The 15,387-nt window shown below is 35.5% G+C and overlaps 1 protein-coding gene across 1 annotated transcript; it reads right to left on the bottom strand.

The window, feature by feature from the left end:
* Positions 1 to 13,559: 13,559 nt before the first annotated feature.
* Positions 13,560 to 15,116, bottom strand: LOC112099701. The gene has a single exon (XM_024187143.1). The coding sequence runs from the start codon at positions 15,114 to 15,116 to the stop codon at positions 13,560 to 13,562; it is 1,557 nt and encodes a 518-aa protein (XP_024042911.1).
* Between the last annotated feature and the right edge of the window lie 271 nt (positions 15,117 to 15,387).

The following is a 15,387-nucleotide window of genomic DNA, read 5'->3' as shown; positions in this document are numbered from 1 at the left end:
AATACAGAGCAATGGCTCTTTGCACCACAGAACTCACATGGATTGGTTCTCTGCTAAGTGAGCTGAAAATAGAAATGCAAAGAACACCAACAATCCTAAGTGATAGCACAAGTGCAGCTGCAATAGCAACCAATCCTGTGTTTCACTCCAAAACTAAGCATTTCGAGATAGATCTACACTTTATCAGAGACATGGTAGCAAGAGGAGAGTTGGAATCAGTTTTGTTGCAGGCAGAGACCAAATAGCTGATGTCCTAACCAAGCCATTACCTTACTATAAATTCAGCTGTTTCAGAAGCAAACTCAAGGTGTTTGACAAAACCTTGTGTTTGAGAGAGGGTGTTGAAGATAGCAGCCATGACAAGTCATCAGCTGAGCTATGTGACACATTGGCATGCCACCTAAGCTACACCTATTTACCAGCTGATGCAAATTCAATGAGGTGGCAAAACTGCTACACAGAGAAATACCAGCACATGGAATGAATGGATGAAGATTCTGGAAGCATCATATCATTGGCTAATGATTGCTGGATTATTTTGTTTTATCTGAATTTGTTATTTTTAGCCAGCTATCACTTTTGTTTCCTTGTGTATAAATGGACAATGGTCTGTAAACAAACAAAATAATCAATTCAAGTTTTATTTTTCAAATACAAGTTTTATTTTTCAAATACAAGTTTCTGGTCTCTTGTGCTCTGCTTGCTAAAGAAAGCAATTCCTAAGGAATTTAAGTGAGAGAATTGAGGTTGAAAATCGTGTCAAATTTTCTGTAAAGTTAAAAGGGGCTATGAATCCCAATAGTTATGCATGTAATAACATAATTTAACATTTGAAAATACGTTATATGCTGATTAATATTCTTTAAATTATACATTTGTAGTTTCTTTTTCAGTTTCGAAAATTTATAAGAATAAAATTTGATTTGTTAAGTTTTGAGGGATGTATTGAACACAATTTCACACAAGTACAGGTTGCTTATTTATTATTTACATTGTTCTATCTGTTCGGACTTTGTCTAATATCTTAGTAAAAAATGTTTTGGCCTACTCTCTGTGCAATAGTTTTGGGGGAAAGTGCATTGACTATCATACCTGTTGAACCCGAAGATGACTCTTTTCACCTCAAAATTAACTGATTGCAGACTTGCGTTTTCCTGCATGTTATCTTGAGCTAGAGGCTTGACCTGTTGTTTGGTCAAAAATTTATTTGGATTATTGGAAACTTCTCAGTAAAGTCAGCTATTTTGATGATTCTAGAGCTCAAGTTCTGATTGAATCTAAGAGAGTATTTTGACGTGCTGTGCAGTTCGACACAGGAAATTGTGAAAGTGGAAGTCGAATTAGTGGTAAGCCGTAAAGCAATTTACGAGGCATGGGTTTACAAATGGATTGTAAACCATTCTTTTGGTGCCATGTCTCGTGATCTTTTCTGACTTTATTTTTTTTCCAGCACTTCCATTGAAATTAATTGACTTGCCTGGTTTGGATCAACATAACGAATTATAGACAAGTCAATGGTGAGTGTTAATGTTTCTAGGCCTTGATCCACTTCAAATTGATGTGGCGTTCTGCATGTTTTCGTGGTATGGCAGGTATATCACAAATTGCTATGCCCTTGTGTAGGTTGGTGAATGTGCAGAGCATAGGCATCTGAAATTGCTTCTTCTCAAGCTCTTAGATTTGCCAAGGACCATGAGGGAGATGGTTAACTGACTTAGACTTTTTATGTATTGTCTTAAATTGCTTTTGCTGGTACCTTTTGGATTTGTAACCCAAGATAAAATTGGGAACTTACTTTGACGACAGGTACCGGGACCGTTGGTATAATAAGTAAAATAAATCAAGCTTTTACAGACCAAAAAGCTCTTGCTGCTGTGCAGGCTCTCCTATTAAATGAAGGTCCACCAAGAATATCACATAATATTTGTCTATGTACGTTCATAGTTTAACCTGTACGTGGTTCAAATTTCCTTCTTAATTATTAGAATATGTGAAACGTTTCAAAATTGAAGCTTGTGGGCGGTTGTGGCCTTACAAGTTGCTGCCTGCATTAGATGGGTCCAAGAATGAAGCTAAAAGCTGATGGTCGCGCAGCATATAGAGCGAGCTTTTGTCCCTTCCTAACATTTGGTTCATCTGGTGCGGAGGAAGAGTATGAGCTTCTTTAATGGATATTCTTGTGTTTGACTTGTGTTTTGATAGTATATTTAGATCCTTGCTTGTTTATGGGTTTGGCACAGCATGAGAAGTCTATTCATCAAATTCATAATACATGTAAGGAGACATTTCATAGTTTAAACATAGTTTGCTGGGTCATTTTCCTTTTTTTTAACCTTTCGAATTGGTATGAATGGTTCATCAGAACTGCTAAAGTTTTGCAAAAGTGCTTTCCCAGAAGTCCTCTGAACATCTCTTTGCTTTTATTAGGATGGAAAGACATCACCGAAAGAAGGTGAAGCCTCAATCTTCAAAGAAAGCAAAAGAGGCAGAGCAAGCAACAGTGAACAGTCTCTCAAAAAAAAAAGCAACAGTGAACAGGGTAAACATGCAGGACACGACGGCTCAATCTCAAGAAGTTCGTGGAAGAGCGTCAAGATAAAACGAGTAAATTTTGGTTATTACTATTACAGTATATTTCATTTCAAATTCTATCATAATCAAATGCTCCCAAGTCGCACCCCCTCATACAAATCACCGTATTAGCATGGAGGAGCGTTTTCTTCTTGTAGTCTTTGTCAGCATTTCTCTTTGGGTCTTTGTTTATTTCGGGATGCTTTACTGGCGTATGGTGTAGTCAGAAATTTGAGTAACATCTTGTGCTTGCTGCTTTTTCTTTTCTCTGTGTTAGATGTCTCTTCAACTAGCTTTTTGTGTTCTTCTTCGTCGCTCTCTCATAATCTTTTGTTCTCTGGCTTGGACATCAGTCTTTTATGTAAAATGTACATCTTCAATCTTCACAGATGAATTTCTATAAACTGATAGTATTGAAGCCTTTCTTTGATCGTCTTCTTCAGTTCATGACGAAGCTTTTCTTGATCATCTTCTGTTGATGATGATTACTTTATGCTGTGTTTAATAACTTGAATATCTTAAGTGACTTGTTGCATGCTTGAATTCTTTCGGCTTTGAGCTTCGTGAGCTTTGAAGATGCTCTAATGCTTATTCCTTGCTCGAGTTCTTCGCATTCACCTCTGCTCCTATTGAGAAAAATAAACTTCACTTTCTATTTTAATACTGAAAACGATGTTCTCACCACAAAGAGAACATCATTAAGTACCGAACGGTGAGTTTCATAATAGTTACACTACTAAAGTTTTTAATTGTTTACAAATTAGTCATTTACACTCCTGCATTAGTATTAAGCTAAAAGATAAGCGGACGAACTGGTATTAGAGCATGGTTTAATTAGTTAATTCTAATTAGAAGGTCTAATAGTTTATGAAGAAAATAGAATATTTAGATTTAGAACTTAGCACTTATCATAGTAAGAAGACGACTTTAGATAGATATTGTAACATAGATGGCAATTTTAGACACAATCAACATACAAAAATTTCTCCGTTAAATAGTTTAGTAGATTTGATAGTTAATTTAGGTAGAAATTTGAAATAAAAATTTGATAAGATTAATAAGAATTTTAAAATAGTCATAGATACTTTAAGAGAACATAGAGAAGTTCTAAAATATCTAGAAGAAAAATTAAATTTTATAAAAGATCAAAATATAGTAGAATTTGATAAAATCTCAAGATTAGAGGAAGGACAATTAAAATTAAAGCAATTACACAATACTAAGAGTTCAGAAGTAACGCATGCTTTAAAATTAGAAGATTGATAGGAAGATTTGAAAAAATTAAAATCAACACTGATATAGGAAGCCTTCAACTTATAAAAACTAAGAGCTATAGATATTATTATTAATCGATAAAGGCAAGCAGATAATTAGTGGTAGTAAATTGGAAGGTAATTATTTAAAAAGAATATTCAGTAAAAGAAAAAAAAGATGAGGATATTAAAATAGAAAGTCTTATGGATTTAGACGAGCAAATAAATTAGATCTAAACATAATATATAAAAAGAAAATTTTATTTAGCAAATCTTTACTATATTAACATTATAACGAAATATATGTGTCATGTACACATGAGGATCAAATGATAAAATTAGATTTGATAGATAAGCATTCTTATAATCAGATTAGTAATAATGACCTCCAATAGGCCCATTTAGGATTAGTTATAATCGGAGTAAAAGGATTACATAGAGAGAATGTAGGTGCAAAGCCTTAGTTTGTCTTTATGACAATCGATTTACAAATATAGAACAAGGACTTTTAGGAAGTATAGAACTAGACATGAATAATAAGGGAGGAAGTGTATGTTTTACCCTTGACTATTTAGTAAAAGCTAACACTTTTTACATGATTAAAGAAAAGGAATAAAAACTGGAGGCTGCCATATGAAAAGAAATGAAGATAATTTATTAATTTTGCACAGGATTTATAGGAAGATTTAATGAAAATAGCACAACTAAATACAAATTAGATAATAATAAGACAATAAACATTCTAGGAACTAAAAGAATTAAGGTTATTCGGGCAAAAAGTTTCTCAGCAGAAACTGATGCAGGACTAGATTGGAAATTAGATAAATTTATAGAAAAGCCAATGTTAGTACCAAAATATAATGTAATTTATATGGGAATTATAATTACCAAGCAGGCACAACCAGGAGTCAGGATGATGATCTACAAAAAATAGAAAGTACTTTAATGACTATAAAAGAAGAATTTATATGGAAAGAAATGAATTAAATTGTCAATTTTAGATATGATGAACTAATGATGTTAACGAGTCATGATCAGGCAGCAGAAGCTCTAGAAAGAGAATATAATACTTAATATATAGATGATATAATAGAAGGAAAGATAAAAGCCAATATGATATTTAAAACATAAGAATCCATCAAAATAGATGATGTTATGGAAGAAGCAAGTGACAGCATTACTAATCCACCCAAACATGCTAGAATCAATTTTAGCCAATCAGTACCAAGAGATACGACATGTAACCTAGGAGGTAGATATCCTATAACTTAAGGAAATTATAGCAGTAGTAATAATAAAGATTATAAAACTTATAGCAGATGACAACTTCTAGATGAGATTAGAACATTGCCAAAACCAAGTTATTCTGGTAGCATATCAAATTTAGTAGTGTGGGATCCACAAGTATGGCCAAAAGTCATAGATAGGTGGGAAACAAATGCAGTTAGAGCTTGACAAAACCGAACTCATAGTGATGATATGTGAGAACTTTTAGAGACTTTATTAAGAGAAACAATAGGAAATTGGTACAATACTTATAACAAAGATTTTGCTAAAAAAGTCTCAGAGACCAAAGTATTAGGAAATAACCCATATAATTTTACAAGCCTTATTAGAGAAATATGTATAGAAGTCGATCCCACTAGAGGCAAATACAAGATATAACTTTAGGAGACCTCGACCAAATTCAATTTTCAAGTTGGAAATACCTTAGGGAATTCAGCAATAATTATGCATTAACGGCCAGCAAAAATGGTAAGTTATTTGATGAAAAAATAAGAGATAAATACTTTAGAAAGTTACTATAAATATTTTAGAAAGTTACCATGAATTTTAGAAAGAGAAATAGAAAACTATTGGAAGAGTAAAAAATTTAAGAAAGGTTTATAAATAGGACCAAGAATAGTATTCTCTTATAGTATGGTTAGAGAAAAAAATGTACAAGCCAATATTCAAAAGACTCTCAAAAAGTAGTCTTATGAGTTCTTTAAAAAGATTATTTATACTCCACAATAATATAGAGACCAAAAGTACTGAAAGAAAAAGTATAAAAAAATATTTTAAGCCCTATAATACGGTAATAAAAGAAAATTTCTTAGGAAAAGTCGAACATATAAGAAATGAAAAAAAGAGTGATAGATATGTTAAGAAGCCTAGCAAGAATAAATGTACTTGTTTCATTTATGGAGATCCAAAACATCTTATCAATGCTTGTCCCAACAAAAGAAATGACTATTTCGAGGAACGAGTAAATCTAATACATAACTTAGAAGATCATGTAATAAGTATAAGTAGTGATGATAGTGAAGCCTGTAGTATAATTAGCGATTATGAAATTTTAAAACTAACACATTTAAATTTAGAATCTAGTTCTGAACAATCTATCGATTCTTATGATAAAGATTATAGTTTTATGAATATAGATCTATAAGGATTACACCTAGAACAACTAGATGGAAAAATAGAATGTTAATATGGATTTGTACATAAAAAGGGATCTAATAATGTTAGATTCATATATGTAAACTTTTTCCCAATATAGAACTTAGATATAAATGGAAAAATTGTAAGATAGAAGTCTGCAAATTTTGTTTAATTAAAACCTATAAAAATTAGCCTGTAGAAATACAACAATCTAAGCAAACTATAGAAACCTAGAATTTAGAAATTAATCGAGAGATTAAAATTAGAAATAGAAAGATTAAAATTTCAGTTAGAAAAACAATACTTTGATTTTAGACAGAAAATCTTTGAATTAGAACCGAACCAAAATAGGCAAAAGAATAAACAATTATTGAAACAAAGTAGGAAGATTTGGACGAATGTCTAGATTAACATTCTAAGATTTGGACAAATTCCTTATTTAGTATTATTAGTAAGATTAAATTTAGAAATGGTAATACCATAGAATTATTAACCATGATAGATACAAGAAGTAGCAAGCCTCATATAGATATTAATTTAGTTTCAACAGATTATTTGCAAGCATTATCACAACCGATATTTACTGAACAAATGAATAGAGCTAAATTAAGGTATGATAAATGTATTAAAGATGCACAAATGAGTTTCTACACAGTAGAAAATGCATTCGATGAATATCATCCCTTACTGCAAGTATGGGGTTAGTTGAATAAATTACAAATATGAATTCATTCTAGGATTAAATTTTGTATGTAGTAGTAAAGGTGGTATATTAATCAATTGTAATTATGTTACATTTTTTAAAAGAGCAATTGTTTCCCGAACTGATTTTTATCTTTCTCATTTTTCATGACATCAACATGTTCACTCAGAGTTACATGCAGACTGTGGTGACATGATTTAGAAATAGAAATCTGCAATTATTTCATTTTTCAGTATGATCTAATAATAGAAACTTGTAAACAACATGTAGATAATTTCTTAGGTGATTTAGAAAGACCATACATCAATAAAGAAATAGATTTTTATGATTTAGATTTAGAAGATTTTTGCGATCTTAATTTTATATTAAAAAATATAGATATACAGATAAAAAGAACTAGATTTTTTTTTAAAAAAATAAAAAACAGAATTTAGAAGAAATAATTTGATTAGCAGAAACTACACAAGTCTTAAGGGAAGATCCAATCAAATATTGGGATAGAAATAAATTTAAAGCTCATTTGGACATAAAAAAATTTACATATTAAAATAGCTAAAGGAGACTATAGTCCACAAGACATGGGAGAATTTAGTATTCAAATAGCAGAATTGTTAAAATTAGGAGTGATTAGGCATAGTAATAGTAGGCATAGAATTACAGCTGTAATACCTTAGGCAAACTCACATCTACAAAACACGAGAGAGATACTGGGTTTATAAGGAGTGATCCACATCTTAATTGGCAAGATGTGTTTTAGGACATATGGACGGCCCAGAAACAAAACTGTGAGGGTTTTGTTAAGATCCAAAGCAGACAATATCTCGCCAGTTCTGGGTTGGGTCATGACGCAAATGTAACATCCCAATTCTACTAACAAGGTATTACGGTGAAATTAAAGGGAAACTACATTTCATCATTCTCACTTCTAAAACCTTCAAAATAATATCTAAACTATAAATGTTATAAACCTCCAAAAGAAAATAAATAATGAAATAACATATCCTTAAATAAGTATCATCCCAAAGGAAACTAAAATATTCGTAACTTATTAACGTAGCATTATTCCTTAAAAGAAACCAAGCTCTTATTCTTCCTTCTAAGACCATAAGCTCATATCATCTAACTCTATTTACAAAAATATTGTAATGAGGGGTGAGCCGTCAACTCGGTAAGTAAATTCATGTATAGTACTAAAAATTATTAAAATATAATTGATTGAATTTCTTAGATATACACAGTAATAAGGGAAATTACCTTTGTAAATCATCATTTAACACATATAAATCAAAACATCATAAAGTCATTTTAATCCTTTAAAAATAATAATAGCATTTTAAACACATAAAACGTAATTAGCTCATGTCACATTGTATCTCCTGTAGACTCGGTGATCCCTCCAGAATCCTTAACATTATCATCGTATGTGCACAAAATCTGGCTAGCTTTCCATAGCATAGCATAATATAACAAAACATAACATTATTATGGAAAATGAGCCAAAACATTTAAAATTATCCTTGAACTTTTAATCATTTATAAGCTTCTTTAAATTACATTTAAATAATTGATAATTATTTCAAAGTATTTGACTTAAAACAATTTAATAAAAGTCTTCATTTTAAAGACAATTTATAAAACATGTTTTTAATAAATAAAGTTTTGTTATAAATAATTTTAAAGAAATGATTTTACTTAACAAAATATTGTAAAAATCAGTTTTATATACTTTTCATTCGACATAGTACATACCTTAAATTAAAGTAATTTAATAGTGAAATACATGTCATATTCATGAATCTACTTACCTCGATACTCAGCAATAAAAAGAACAGTAACCTCAACCACAAGCTTATCCTCATCCTAAAACATCAAGACACATTATTATCAATATTATTACTCATTTTGGCCTCGACATAAATCCAACATAATCAAGCCTAATCATAAGCACTAAACCATCAAAGCTAGTCTAAACCTAGCCATCCTATATAAGCTGATTTTTACTAAGCTAATCATATGTCCGAAAATCATAACAATTAAGAAAAGAAACCATAAACAGGTGTAGCATTTCATATGAAAATTCAAAAAAAAAAAAGAATAAAAGTCAGAAACATAATGTGAAAAGAATTTTACATGCTCATATCCACATTGTCCAACCGTGATAAAAAAAGAGGTCGCTGAATTAGAAAATTTGTAAAATATTTAATAAAACTCATAAAAATTAGATCGATTGATTTTATAACAGTAGAAACATCAACAAACAATATATCAACTTTCTAGAATTTTTGAAGTTGTAAAGCTATTTTAAACGAACTTATATCAAGAGGCCAACAAACCTGTTTAGAAACTTTAAGGTTTGTATTTTGCACTTCAAAAATCCATAACTTAATGTCAACTCAACAAAAATTAATCAAATAAACTTTAAATGATACAGGACTCATAAGATTATATTATATTCATATAGGTCATTTTCAAACCTTTTAATAGACTAAAATAATTTTACCATTAGGCATTGCAATTCTGGAAAGCAGTCTCCAGAATTGCAGCAGCCCAATGTAACGATTTTTAATCATTTTTATACTGAACCAAAAATTATGAAATTACATATACAATAAGTAGACATGATAAGGACTTAAAAAAAATTCAAATTTTCAAAGATCATTTGGATAGTTAGAAAAATCAATGAAGTCAGACATGCTGCTAAAAATAAAAAATTTCCAGCACTACTTTTCCAACTTCAAAAATTCACAACAAATTGGTTACTTGGAATCTCTTTGCACAAAATACATCATTAAAAACTTAGGAATTCCACTTTAAATTCCCGAATAATCGCGAATCAAGCCACCAGCAGTAGAAACACCATTGGCCTTATGAGCCCCATCAGTATTCAAAGTACACCAAGGCCAATCGGGAGGGTGCCACCGAATCCACTTCTCAATCTTTAACCTTCTCGTGACCAAACAATGGTTGTGAATCTTGCTCATCTCCTCAGTACGCAGGGAAACATCCACTAATAAAGCCGTAGGATCCATAAAAGCCTTGTTAAAAACAAATTGGTTCCGCCAAAACCAAATCCTCCAAACTCCAATACCAAAGAAACCGACCAGTTGGAGATATTCTGACTTCTACTCACGTCCTCCACATTCCCACATAACCAAGTTGAGAGATTGGAGTTAAAGAAAGATTGCCGCTTCTCCAAAGGGACAGTTTTGAGCCAAAAAGTCCTGGCGGCCATACAATTAGGGAGAACATGGAGAGTATCCTCGACTGAAGCTCCACAACGATCACAAGCCTCTGAAATGGGAATATGACGCCGAGCCAATTCAGTTTTGGTCTTCAAACGGTCCTGTAAAGCTAGCCAAAGAAAGATACGCACACTTTGGAGACCTTTCCACCTCCAAACAGACCTCCAGCGGTAATCCTCAATAACCGAACTTGATCCAGCGAGCATTAAATAAGCCGATTTAGTAGTGAATAACCTCGTACTAGAGTGAGCCCAAAAACAGGTGTCCGTACCATGCATGGGGGAAGGAGGAAGCACAGCTGCAATCTGAAGAATGATGTTATTGGGAAGTAAATGCTCGAATTGATCCCACCACCAAGAACTATCATTCTTTATAAAAACCGACACCTTACAATCAAGGATATTAACAGGAATAGTATCCATGGCATAGGCTGCCAACGGCATATCTTTCGTAACCCAAAGGTCCCACCAAAACCGAACAGACTCACCATTGCCTAAACACCACCTTCGGCTAGCAAGAACTTCACTCCAAACTGTGCCAATAAACTTCCAAAGATGAGAACCATAGCGAGTGTGCAAAGTTTCGGGAAGGGTGTCATTAGCAACCCCATACTTTGTTCTCAAGACTGTAACCCAAAGACTCTCGGGAGAGGAAATAAAACCCCAAGCCAGTTTCATATGCAATGCCTTATTCATCATAGATAACGATTTAAAACCAAGGCCACCAATAGATTTGGGCTTGCAAACATTCCGCCAACTCACCATACTGAGCTTCTGCTGCGGAGAGACACCACTCCAAATAAAGCCTCTACAAGCTTTGTCAATTCTATCACGCACTCCACTGGGGAGCTTAACTGTTTGCATCACATAGATGGGGATAGCTTGAAGGACTGACTGATACATACCACTGGAAACTCTAGAGTGATGCAGAGGAACTCCCAGATACTTTCCAAGGTCGTTAGAAACCGAATACCCAAGCATCCCCGAAATAGCACTAGCCTCGCGATCACCTACATTCTTGGAGAAGTGTATTAATGTTTTGGACTTATTAACCTTCGAACTAGAACTGTAACAGAAGGAGTCCAACACAGACGAAATAACACTAGCCTGCTCAGCAGAGGCTTCAGCAAACAAAAGAAGATCGTCAGCAAAAAAGAGGTGGGACAAAGGGACCCCATTTCGCGATAGAGTGATAGGACGCCATTTCCTCGCGGCAACAGCATTAAGGATCCCATGACTGAGTCTTTCAATACAAAGCACAAAGAGATAAGGGGATAAACGATCTCCCTGACGGACCCCTCTAGAAGGTTTAAAAGACTCTGTATTCTCCCCATTCCAGAGAACCCGCATAGAGGCAGATGTTATACAAGCCATAATCACTTGAATAAGGTCCGGCGGAATATGAGCTTCACAAAGAGTTTCATTGATAAAATCCCAACAAAGTCTATCATAGGCCTTCTCTAAGTCAACCTTTATGGCCATAAACCCTCTATTGCCAGACTTTCTACGCATAGAGTGCACTACCTCTTGAGCTATCACTATGTTTTCAGTAATTTGCCTTCCCGGAACAAAACTGGTTTGATGAGAACCAATCAACTGAGGTAAAATCGTCTGGAGTCTATTAGCAATGACTTTCGTAATGGTTTTGTAAGCCACATTGCACAGGGAAATAGGGCGATACATCTTTAAAGAAGTAGGGTTCTCAACCTTCGGAATAAGGACCAAAAGAGTGGAATTCAACTCACCAGTAATACACTTATGCTTGAAGACATCCTGAACTAGCTTACAGAATGAGGGACCAACCGTGGCCCATTGAGAGTGATAAAAAATGGCGTGGAAACCATCGGGACCGGGGGCTTTCAGAGGATGCATGCCAAAGACAGTGTTTTTTATCTCCTCGTCTTCAACTGGATTCCGAAGCATTAAAAGTAAGGCATCCTCAATAACAGGGAAGCAACTCGGATGAGGGTACGGCCGAAAATCCCGATGCTCGCAATTGTAGAGTGATGAGAAGTACTGAATAGCATATTCTTTAATATTCTCCTTTTCATAGATCCAACCTCCCGAGTCATCTTGAACAGCAGCAATGTTATTACGACGCCTTTTAGACGCAGTTTTTTTATGAAAATATGTGGTATTGCGGTCCCCAAGACACAACCAGTCTTGGCGAGATTTTTGAAGCCAAATAATTTCCTCCTGACTCAAAACCTCCTCCAGCTCAACTCTAAGTTGTTTTTCAAGATCAATCAGCCCGTGGGAATAGTAATCCTCTAAGGCCCGCTGAATACCTCCCAACCTAGCCAACAACCTTTTCTTCCTCTAGAAAATATTTCCAAACACGAGCCTATTCCACTCCAAGGCACTGAGCGTGAAGCTTTTAGCAGCATCATTGTAAGTAAGCTCCTTATTCCAAGCTTCCTTAACAAACTGACTAAACTTATTATCCGTAAGCCATGCAGCTTGAAAACAAAAAGGACGGTCATGGGAGATGTTAGAAGCACGAGTCTCACACTTAACCAGAATGGGACGATGGTCCGAAGATAATTTTGGTAAATGAAGGACAGTGTAATCTGCAAAACGCTGAACCCAATCATTATTACAAATAACTCTATCCAAGCGTTTGAAGAGAGTACCTCTTGACCACGTGAACCGCGGCCCATGGAAGTGCAGATCATGCATTCCCCGAGAGTGGAACCAAGCTTGAAACAACCTACAAGCTCCCAACCCAGTCGGAGAACCCCCTTTCTTTTCAGAGTCATACAAAATGGTATTGAAATCTCCCCCCAAAAGCCAGGGGCCTTGAACCGACGAGGCCAATAGCTCCAAAGCGCTCCAAAGGGATTTTCGGATACTAGTGATGGGGCTGCCGTAAATAGCAGTAATCCAAGAAATCAGCTGGTTATTCTGTGAAACCCGTAGGTGAATAAATTGAGTATGATTCCGAATAATCTCTACATCGAAGATATCCTTCCACAAGATCCAAATACCACCTGAAAAACCTTCAGCCTCCACACGATGAGACTTATCGAACCCACTTTTTTTAATAAAAGCATCAGCTTTTAGGCCACTAATTCGAGGTTCCAACAAGACAATCATAGAGGGCTGATAATTCTTCACCATCATAGAAAAGGTACGGCGAAATAAAGGTGACGCGGCACCCTGGGTATTCCAAAACATGATTTGTCTACACATAAAAGATAAATTTAAGGGAGAAGGGTCTTCACTGAGACAACCCCACTAACTTAGCTCCTATATCCATGGCCGACTCAGCTACAACCGAATCATCCTCATCAGAAACAGACGCCTCTTTTCCATTTGCACTATGAAAGCTTTGATCCCCATCCAGCTCCCTGCAATGGTTTTCGCCCTAAAAAACAAAGTTATCAGACGGGTCCCCATCTAGATAATTATCATGCCCCTCCGCCAGGGAAATATCTCGGGTAGTTCTAGATGAGGAAGGGGCTTTATCTAGATTAGGAGGCTTAGGAATTTTAGGAAAGGACACAACACTATGATGAAGGGGGTTTAAGGATGTGGGGACGTGCATGGGATTTCTGGAGCTAGAAATAACATGCATGTCTAGCATGGGAGATTGGTTGGCATGTGGATCATGTGGGAAAGTAGTGTTGTGGTCATTAAAATTTTCATGCATGCCATGCATAAGAGTAGGGACACCGTTGGGGTTGGCACTCAGGTTTCCAGTTTGAGCAAGCATGCCTTGCATGGCAATGGGGCTATTATTAGGGCTGGACGTAGGGATAGAGCTTCTGGACCAAATCTGGATATTGGTGTTGATTTTTCCTTCATTAGAAATGGGATTTTCTAGAAACAATGGTGAAGAGTCCAATCGGGTGGGGATTTTCCTATAAGGATGGCTATGGTTTTTCTTTTTGGGATGTTTAGTTCGAAACGACAATGACGTCGAAGCGGGCATGACTTCATCATGGTTAGGGCTTACTGCTTTTGCCGTGGAATCAGGGATAGACTCCTCCTCGTTAACAGAATCTAGAATTCCAAAACGAGAATCCTGAAAAATAGGGCGTTGGTGCCCTGTTACCATATTTTTTGGGATACCTTTTGCATTGAGCTTCCTAGCCCGAGGTTTTCGAACCACCACCATCCACGACCCAAATTTTGTCTCACTCCGACCAGCCAACTCCGTCTCAACAGCTGCCTGTGTTTCCGCTACCATGTGAGGGACTGGAAGTACTTGCTTAGGAGGAACAACTTTAGCACTATCCGGACAAGCATCTTTGTAATGACCTACCTTACCATAGTCAAAGCAGATTGTAGGTAAATACTCGTACTCCACCCGTTGAATTCTACCCTCCAAGTTAAATTGAGAAATTAATGGTTTAGTAAGATCAATCTCAACCGCGATCCGAGCGAACTTCCCTCGTTGCGCTTCCACCGTCTTATGATCGATCTTTACCACAGGGCCAACAATTTCTCCCAAGCGTCTAATGATGTTCTTATGATAGAAGTGTATATTCATCTCCGCAAGACGGATCCAGGCCACTATCTTCTCAATCTTATTAGATGCAACATCAAAAGACGGTGACCATTGCTGGACGATTAAACATTGACCGATGACTGTCCACGGACCCTTCGTAAGAGCGTACTCCACGTCTCTCTCATTAGAAAACCGGACCAAATAATAATCCTGAGCAAGATCCACCACAGTAAAACCCTTAGTGGCACTCCAGATCGACTTCAAACGAGTCAACAACACGCGATACCCCAAGTTCCGCCCTAAAATCTTAACCACCATGGAGTGTTCCCATGGATGCGCCAGCCGTTCATGAACTCTATTAGAAAAAGCAATAAAAGGCATAGGTTCCTCATCCCAAAAGATAACATCATCCTCCTCCAAATCCCAATCCCCTGTCTTACCAAATAGCACATTCTCAGACCTCGCTTGCATCTTTATCACAATATCTGCAAAAGATGGAGGCAAGGGGTTATCCCCATCCTCCCCTTGTTCCTAGAATTTTGTCTTCTTAGTTGAACGGTCGACTGCCGACGTAATTGGAATGTCCATGCTTTTCGGAGCGCTTTCCATGATCATTTCATCATTCATTTAGTATGGTATGGAGGAATATTCCTATGAAAAGAAGCTTCATCACCTTTTTGTGAAGACCTTCAGTGCCACTTGTACTCTTCTGGTTATTATTAGAGCCTTTCCCTTGTGATCC

The sequence above is a fragment of the Citrus clementina genome, unplaced genomic scaffold, assembly GCF_000493195.1.
Source record: "Citrus clementina cultivar Clemenules unplaced genomic scaffold, Citrus_clementina_v1.0 scaffold_3, whole genome shotgun sequence".
NCBI classification, from domain to species: domain Eukaryota; kingdom Viridiplantae; phylum Streptophyta; class Magnoliopsida; order Sapindales; family Rutaceae; genus Citrus; species Citrus x clementina.
The sequence above is the reverse complement of the archived record's forward strand: the minus strand, read 5'-3'. Positions and strand labels throughout refer to the sequence as shown.

Excerpts from the sequence above, each read along its gene's own strand:
- LOC112099701 (XM_024187143.1), bottom strand. The coding sequence starts at position 15,116 with ATGCAAGCGAGGTCTGAGAATGTGCTATTTGGTAAGACAGGGGATTGG.